Below are 9,361 nucleotides of genomic sequence, written 5' to 3'. Positions count from 1 at the left end.
GGCACAGACTTTCAGGACATTCTGAACAGCCAGAGAGGGCATCAAATGTCCCTCTGGGCTGGGGAGCCAGGGTTTTGAAAGCTTATTAGTGCTTATAGTCTAAGAGCAGGGTTGAAGGGAAGGAGAATTAATGTAATAGAATTACTTAAGTGATTGAAATAATTAGTGTAAAGCTTTGTGATTTTATTCAGAGTGGATGTTATTAGGAAGAGCTGCACCCTGATATTTTTCAACTGAGGGCAACTGTAACACTGAATTTTACTGCTTCAACACAGGAAAAGCCAGTGCAAATGGAAATAATTACAAGGGTGAAGAAATAGCCAAAGTGCAGAATGAACATGTTGGCACAGGCAGGCTTACAAGTAATTAATTCCACCTTATATTGAGGTGGAATTGTAGCTCTTCCTCTTGTCTCAGTTGGGGGGGAGCAGTGGAGGGCAGGGGATGACTTGGCAACTCTCCTTCCTTTGCAGGTGGAGATGTAAAAGGAGCTCCCAGAATACTGTTTCCAATAGGCTACAGTGCAAGGGATGAGCACAGGACAAGCACCTCCAGTGAACTGTCTGCTTCTGAAAAATGTCTTACAGTCTTTCCTCCATGTCCCTTTTCTCATTCTCAAAGCCCTTGATTGCTTTTTGGCATGCCTCTGTCCTACTATTTCTTGTTCTTGTCCTGGAGTGTGAATCCTCTCTTCTGTCCTTCTGGGTGTTCTTTTTATTTTGCCCTCTGCTGGAATCCTTCTTCATCCTTTATCTCCTCCTTTGGAGGCTTGCCAAGCATTCAGTGGCTGGGAGCACCCTTCTCTATATAGGCCATGCCATGCTGGAGCAGAGAAACTATTCCAGTAGTTACTATATTAGTATTAGCCAATATGCCGACAATTATAAAATGTTACTTGTTTTCTCCACTTTGGAATGCTGTTAGATTGTACTATTCTGAGTTAGAAGTCTGCTTGGAGAGGGTGAGATTTTTTTTTAAGTGACTTCCTCTCTAAAGGGTTCCCTGCAGGGTTGGATCCAGAGTGGATGCAGTGACACAGATGCACCCCCATTTTGGACTGGATTACCACAGGAGCCTCTGGGGATTTTTTAACGTCCTTAAACGAGGTAAAAATCTCCCTCTCCTCCTCTTCCCTCTTCCTTATCCTCACCTCCCTACCCCCAGCCTGCTGCTGTTGCTTTCCCCACTGTGCGGGGAGTGGGGGAAGCACCAGAGCTGTTTCTATCTGCCTCAGTCAGGCTGCATGTGGGCTGGACTCAGCTGGGGACAGGGAAAGTGGCAGTGGGGATGGAGGGGATCCAGGGCATAGTTCAGGGATGGGGGGAACTGCTCTCTACCCTGCTGTTGCTGCTGTCCCAATCCTCAGGCAAGCCCAGCCCTAGTGTAGCCCAGCTGGGGCAGGCAGGAACAGCTCTGGTGCTTCCCTTGCCCCCAGCACAGTGGGGAAAGCAATAATGGCAGGCAGAGAAGGGAAGAAAGTGGGGTTTTGACTTGCTTTAAAGACTTTAAAAAGTCCCTAGCAGCTCCTGAGGGTGGTCTACCCACATTAAAAGGAGCAGGGATGCAGCTGCACCCCTCTTTGATTCGTGCTCCACATGAACTTTAAAACCAATTCCCTGGGAAGAGCAGAGGAGTTAGCCAATTGACTTCATGGTTCATTGTCATTTCCCTGGTTCCTGCTAATCTATCTCCACTCCCCATGCCTTACCAACCCTTTCTCCTTTAATGGTCTCAATGTTCCACTATTCAAATGATCCTTTCTTCTGCAATTTTGCTGTCTGTTAGATATTTCTAGTAATGTCTCTCTTTTATGTTACAGTTCTGCAGTTCAGCACTAGCTAAAAACCTTAGGGGTAGTAATACTAACTCAAATGTAGGAATGACTGACACTAAAGGATTGCAGGCACTGTCAAGATGCTCAAGAAGGCTAGATTTTGTTGTATGAATCTGAAGAAGAGACCTACATTTAATTATAGTGACTATGATACTAATTACAGAACATCTTTTTATAATTTTGAGTTTAAATATTTTTTTAAAATAAAACCTTAGTATCTAATCCAGCAAATTGGTACACATTCCATGATTATATTTGTTTTTGCTTTGAATAATAAAGTGCTAGGCCCCTAGCACATTAGTATAGCTTTCAGTTTCTCTTTAACTGGAGAAAACATGTGTTGTGTTATATGTGATAATATGCCATACCATCTGCACCCCGCTTTTGAAAATCCTAGATCCATCCCTGGGTGTACTGAAGGGTTCTTGGTTGCCCAAGACGAATTGCCTCTTGGTCAGAGTTGGTTAAAGAATCGCATCCCTCCTTGACCTAATTACTCTTGCATAGTAGGATAGGCCTAAATCCAAAATCCAAGCTTCTTTCTAGTGGCTCCTTATAGCTACCTGCATTCAATCTTTTGGGAGTCTTTTAAATCTTTTGGGTCCTTCTCAGTCTATGAAGTTAGAGGGGAAGTTTAGGGGCAAAAAGTTCCATGTTTTGAGACTTAACCTGGCAGTCAGGATCTCTCCTGCTTTTGAAAAATTATTCTGCTGAGTTTACTTGAATAGTCACTAATCTTTTCATTTAAACTTTCCTCTGCCCTTGAATTCTTGTTGGCTCAGTTCTTAAGCCATGGATGGAGCAAGATGTAAAATTACCTGCCAATAACAGTAGCTTTAAAGAGAGCATCATGAAAACTTACTAAGCATTCTAAGTTTATTACTTAATATTTTCATTACTGTAGTGCCTAGTGTGGCAAAGTGGATTTCCTCAGGCCAGCTGTTGCCGGCCTCTCACCTGCCTCCAGGCACACCACATGCCTGTCTCACCTGCCACAACTTGTTGGAAAATTAATAAGTTGGTAAATAAAGTGGGAGGCTGCCCATTTTCCTTTGCATCCCAATATTAGGTGGGAGTGCCTGAGGCTCTGTACCACCCCTACACTGCAGCCCAAGCCTCACAGATAGCATCCAGACGTTACCAGCAAACCAGCCCCACACTGGGCTCCAGAATCTTCCTGGTGGGGACCCTCCTTTGAATCCTCCACTCAGGGGGCCTACACTGCCTTCATCCAGGCTGCTGAGCCCCTCATAGCTGGCTCCCTCTTGGGTGTGGTCCCCTGCTCAGGACCTTCAGCCATACACAGGCCCTGGCCTTACCTCCAAGGCCAAGTGGGGTCCCAGGCCCTCGACCCAGGGTGCCCCTCACGGTGGGCCCCTGGCCCTTTTGACCATCTCAGCCCTGGCCCCAGTTTGGACCAGTCAAGGGGCACTCTACCGCTGGCCTCACTAGACCCACAGTCTCTCCCTGGGTTCCCCTTCCTGGATGTGGGGAGCTGGAGTACCTCACACCGCGACTGGTGCCCTAGGGTCTCACAGGGGACTCTCACTCCTGCCCTGGGGCTGCAAGTTGTGGTGCTACTATAGATGTTATTTCTACCCACCTGAAGGTGAGGGCTGGGGTTAAGGCACCCTGACCCACCTTTCACCAGGGTGGCTCATTGGCCTGGCATTTCCTGAGAGCTCCCACACCACTGGGAGCCCCACCAGGTCACCCACTCCTGGCAGGGTGCAGTTTTACATCATACCCAGGACCAGGAGCCTCCAAAACCATCCCCTACAGCTCCTCTCTTACCTCCAGATAATACCAGTAGCCCTCCAACCAAGCAATGTTATTACCTGCCTCCAGCAGCAGAACTGCCCTGTTTATATGGGCAGCCCTAAGTTCAAACTGGCTGCCCTCATCAGGCACCTGGCTGCTAGCTCCAGGCCCTTAGAGTGGCAGGCACCCGCAGTGTCCTGCCACACCTAATTATGGACCAAAGCCTCATGCTCCCTTCAGTGGAGTTTCATCCACTTGCATCAAAGGTTGGTTAGACTCAATATGTCCAATATTGGCATAGGAGCATGCATTTGCTGAAAGACTTTAGAAAGAGAGTGGTCAGAGGGTTCCAGAGAAACAAGGGAAACCTGTACTGAACTCTAGCCAGAGCCTAGATGAGCAGAAAGATTGCTCTGATTTCCTGGAGCCTCAAGATTTGAATCATCCCTGATGCCTTAGTCAGCAAGAAGCAGCTCATTTGTACTTCACAGAAAACCACCTTCTGATTAGGGACTGGGGACACATTTCCAGGGGCTCCCTGGGGCCACAAATGTGGTAATTCTACCTAAACTCGCTCTGCAAAGTGAATAGAGCATTGTATTGAGCAACTGACAATGCAGCAAAGCCCAGTGCAATACAAAGGAAGAAGTACATTTCCTCCTGACTATGAAGTCGGTGAGTTGTTAGATTAAGGAAACGGATAGTACTGAAGAAGGGAATTTCCCATGTTTCTCCTTCCTATAGCTCAATTGCTGATGTGATGTATGCTACATCATTCAGTTGTCCTCCTCCTACTAAGAATGTCCTAAACATTAGTTCAATGCTTACTTTTTGTAAAAAATTTCAAGGGACTGAGACTAAGTCCAGAGTGTGATCAGGAGCTCAGATACCAGCATTAAAATCGTTTGCAGTTATTCTCTTTAAATTGCAGTAAGGCAGCATCCATTGTGGACCTTGTTTATAGAATATGGGCACTCAGATATTGTGTAGATAGTTGTAGGATAAAAAATCAACACAGTTGCTCTTTACAAACATGTGGAAGAAAGCTCTACTCTGTGAATGTCATTCACTAGTCACCTGCTCCAAGTACCTGCAGTGTAATCCCCAAAGAGCAAACAAAAGCATACGTACTAACAAGAATTTGTACTTTAATATTCCATGAGCTTAATTCTACAAATAAGCACTACCAAAGAAAGTGTTCATAATAAATGGTGACTACTCCACATTGTAGTCTCTATGTGGGTACGAAGTGTTTAAAAGCTTTAAGATATTGTGAATAATAAGATGTGATTCTTTAAGTCATTTTAATACTTACAGTACAGTGAAACAGTGATTACTGCTTCATCTTGTAAAGTGAACTACACATAGCTCAGCAATTAAGCAACAAGAGTTACGATTATTACTCCATTTCATTTGTATTATTCAAAGGTCAAGTGTTTCCCCAGAGATCTCCCCAAACTAGTAAACCTTTATCCCTTTGAGCTTATCCAGCACAATCTTCTTTGTACCTTCGTACAATTTTACCCACTGGTACAAGTGCTCTTTTTTCTCCCATATGAGGCAGAGCTGAGAATGTTCAACACCTCTGAAAATCAGGCCTCTGATGTCTGAAACAACATTTCTGCCTCATCAAAGCTTGCAAATTAGAATGAAAAGTCCAAATTTTGAAGATTCTTGAAGGAAGAAAATTCTGAAAAAGTTTTATTCTGAAATATCAACATGTATAGTTTCAATAATGTCAAATGATTTTGACTCAATAGTTTCAAAAGATATTGTAATATAAAACGTTAATACATTTGAATTTTTAGATAGAGATCATATTTATTTTAAGCAAGAAAGGCCACATAAATTGTTTCAGCTTTCTTACTCCATTCTGATATTGTCAAAATGTTTTGTCTGAACCTTTTCTTGTTATGAATTTCGCCAAAATCAACATTTCCACGAAAGGTTTACTTTTCAGTGAAATGGTGTTTCCAACAGAGAAAGATTCTGTAAGTGTTTTTCAACCATCTTGAACAATAATGATGAATAACCCTTAATCACCTCTGCAAAAAGTTTTGGAATATTATTTTATGAAATCTGATTTAAAAATAAAGTTATTCTGTTGAGAGGATCAATGAATATTTTAAAATGCTGTATAGTATTGAGCGAGATGTATACTACCCCATTGATGCTGCCAAAGGACAAAAATAATGTTACATTTTATTTTAAGTGCAAGCAGAGTTATTTTTGTCTTGCTCCAGGTAAACCTCCGCTTCTTGTATGCACTCAAACATCCCATTTACTTAGGAGTTTTTGTGCTTTGATTGTGTTGTAAATGTAAATAACAACAGAAAATAAAACAGCCTATGCTAATTCCCTGAGCCAGGCTCTTCCTAGGGTTTGTTATTTCCAAATTATTTTCCTTCTAAACAGAGGCTGGGACCTGCCTTTCTGCCACCCTGTTTAACCACATGCATTGTGGCTACCATGAGTCAGCAGGATGTAGCTGGCAGCTCTCTGTATGCAGGGCACTAAGCTTGATTTGCAGAGAGCAGTCACCAGAAGATCCCTGCTTCTCTATCATGCTACTGCCAACTTGTTACAGAAAGAAATAAAACAATTATTTCAAAAGCTATGTTATGCAAACAGCCTCAGTGTCATGTTTTCCATTCCCAAAGACATGCATTTTTCAGCCCCCATGCCGTTTGCTTCAGATTAAGGGAAACAACAAAGATGGAGAATTTATGAGAGATCCCAGCAACTGATTCTCAAACACTGTGCATCTGAATTCAAACAAAAATGACAGCTGCCTCTAGACTTAAAGGTGCAGAACACAAAAAAGAAAATGACAGCTAAAGCGGGCTGGGAAGGACTCCTACGTAGTTAAAAAAATAGTTTGTGTTGAATTTTTTTCAGTCTCTTCTGGGGTTTTGTCAAAGTCTGGAAAACTTGAGGTCTCTTCCCCTGAAAATAATGATCAACAATCTTTTCTCTTTGTAAAAATGTCTATAGCAAGAGAAACCTCCCAATCTTTTACATTAAACAAGAGTTTTGAAGGAATTTTCAGCCAGCTATATTTGACCACCTCTTTCAGGGCCACAATCTGCTCAGTGGGTCTGGCAACAAGCTTCACACCCACTGAGCTCTGCACCTACTTGGATTTCAAACTGGCTCATCCCTCGCAGTCAGATGGGGACCTTTGCTGTTAGAGGGGCAGGGCCAGTGGTGACGTGTGCACTCCCTGACTGGCCGCACTCACTGCTTAGGTGATGGGCTGGGGGTAGGTGGGAGTGCTGGTGCCCCTCCTGTACATGCTGCCCGATTGCTGCAGCCACTCCCAGAATCGGCTGCAGCCACTCCCGGAAGCAACTGCAGGCCTCCCCCCTCCCGGCAGTGAGATTGGCCGCAGGGGGACCCCCCTGGTTAGGTCAGCAGGATTGGCTGCAGGGGACCCCCCCAATCAGCGGGACTGGTCGCAGGTGGGGCACATGCTCCCCCCCTGACTAAGGTGGCACCATGGGCAGGGCACTGGGATTCAGAAACTGGTACAAGGCGTGGGTATGGAGGACAACTTCCTGGAGTATTTTCCCCTGCTTCAGCTGAGGCTAATTTCCATCCTTGTCTTCCACCAGCCTGTTCTCAGGCCCCCAAACCTGCCTGCAGCATCTCAGGCCCTTCAGTGACACTCACAAAACTAAGGCCAGACTCTGGATGTGGGAACAGGAGTCCAAGCTGCACTGGTTCCCAAGTGGGACTGTCATTTCCATGATTTTAGGAAGGAGATTAGATGGCCCTACCACAGGCTGCTGTCTGCCTGGCTTCAGGCTGTTTCATAGATTTCATAGACATCAGGGCTGGAAGGGACCTCGGGAGATCATCGAGTCCAGCCCCCTGTTATGGAGGTGTAGTTAGTTGTGTCAGCCTGAAATCAGGGTAGATGAATATAAGGTGCAAATCTACCCTGCCTTCTGCTTGACTTAAGACTGATGGGGTTCCCCCCTCTCTGGTGGTAGCTGGGATACAGACAGGGGCAGACTGGGGAGGGGGAGGGAGGGTGCACTGATGCCCTTGCACCCCTCCCCGCCTGCCCCTCATTGATTCATACAATGCCCAAATTTTAAAAACAACTGCCTGACCCTGGCAGCAGCACTTGTAGGCAGGCAGTGCTGTGGGAGTGAAATGACGTCATGGTTCATTATAATCTCATTATAATCTCCTGGATCCCTTCTAAACTCTTCACTCCAGAGGTGTTAAGGACCCTCTCTTCTTTTTAATGGTCTTGCTGTTCCACCAATCAAGCTGGCCTTTGCTATGCCCTGCTGCTGTCCGCTCATCACTCCTGGTGGGGAAGCTCCTATTCTACAGCCCTGCAGACTGTTTAACTCACTCCCATGACATTATATTTGTTTCTGGCTTCAGTCTCAAACTGAACAACACAGCCCTAGGCCTGTTAGTGAAGCTTCCAGTTTACTTTTCACTGGAGAAAAACATGTTGTTATAAAGACTCCTAGAGAAGTCGGGCTGGAAGGGACCTCCAGAGGTCATCTAGAGCAGTGGTCTCCAAAGTGGGGTGCACGCAAGACGATCCATTGGGGTGCAGGAAGAAAATATTAGAACTTCTATTTCTATTTATTTTTTATCTCATCCTTTTTTAATTTCTATTTTTTGTGTATGTTTTATAACGCACATAATACATTAGTACAGTAGTACATGTATATAATTTATAAATAAATAAATATACATATACTGGGGTGTGTGCTCAAAATTTTTGTACTGATAGGGGTGCATGATCAAAAAAGTTTGGAGATCACTGATCTAGAGAGCAACCTCCTGCCTGAGGCAGGATCCACCCTATCCAAACCATCCTACGCAAGCTGCCACCTGCAACCCCGAGACAACACAGGCCGAACACCCCACCCTGCTGCAGGTAAAGCAGGAGGACCCCTGCGGCCAACATCCTGCCTCTACGAAAGGCTGCTCAAGAGATCCCGGCTGGAGGGCAACCCCCATCCACCCCTACCAATCCGACCCCGAGGGGAAGCTCCCTCCTGCCCCTAGACCTGGTGACCTTGGGCAGAGGGGCAAGACCCTGTGGCCAGGAACATGGGCTCAGCCCACCCCCGGCTTCTGCGCCCCTGTGCCAGATCCGGCCCTGGCGGGGCGTGGGGGGGGGTGCTGCCTTTTCTCCTCCTCCTCCAGGCGGCAGGGGGCGCTGAGGGGCTACCTGCGCCATCACCCCCTTGGCGGGCCGGGGGCAGCCTCTGCCCCGCAGACTAGGGGCTCTGTGCTTGGCCACATCCACCTGCCCCCGCCGTCCCCGGGGAGAGCAGGCCCCGGGCCCCTCGGCGACCGCCTCCGGAGCAGCGGCTCGCCACGGCGACCTCGTGCGCGCTCCCCCGCGCGGCGGGGTGTGCCGTGTGCCGCCCCTCGGCCGGCCCCGGGGCGGGGCGGGGCCGGGGCGGGGGCGGGGCCCGGCGGCGGCAGGAGGAAGTGGAGGCGGCGGCGAATAGCGGCAAATGGAGCCGTGAGCGGCGGCGGTGGCGGTGGCGGGTGGACTGACGGGTCGGCGCGTGCTTGGAGCCCCGCATGCTGCTCCCGTAGGGCTGCGCGGCCAGGGCCACCCTGCCCCGGTGCCGGTGCCGGTGCCGCAGGCGGGACGATGCAGACCTTCCTGAAAGGCAGGCGGGTGGGCTACTGGCTGAGCGAGAAGAAGATGAAGAAGCTGAATTTCCAGGCCTTCGCCGAGCTGTGCAGGTACGAGGGGCCCGCGGCGCCCCCGCCCCG

The 9,361-nt window shown here is 47.5% G+C and overlaps 1 protein-coding gene across 2 annotated transcripts in view; it reads left to right on the top strand.

The window, feature by feature from the left end:
* The first annotated feature begins 9,048 nt into the window (after nt 1-9,048).
* The window catches only part of ITPK1 (inositol-tetrakisphosphate 1-kinase), a 230,712-nt gene continuing 230,399 nt past the window's right edge, over nt 9,049-9,361 (top strand). Inside the window, exon 1 of one of the 2 annotated variants that reach the window (XM_090033903.1) lies at nt 9,049-9,331. In XM_090033903.1, coding sequence (XP_089890029.1) covers nt 9,237-9,331 — 95 coding nt within the window. In that variant the 5' untranslated portion in view covers nt 9,049-9,236. The remainder of the gene's footprint in view (nt 9,332-9,361) is intronic. The other variant, XM_090033904.1, reaches the window with a different exon arrangement.

Source organism: Crocodylus siamensis, chromosome 2 (assembly GCF_052110815.1).
Source record: "Crocodylus siamensis isolate JL-2025a chromosome 2, ASM5211081v1, whole genome shotgun sequence".
NCBI classification, from domain to species: Eukaryota; Metazoa; Chordata; order Crocodylia; family Crocodylidae; genus Crocodylus; species Crocodylus siamensis.
The sequence above is the reverse complement of the archived record's forward strand: the minus strand, read 5'-3'. Positions and strand labels throughout refer to the sequence as shown.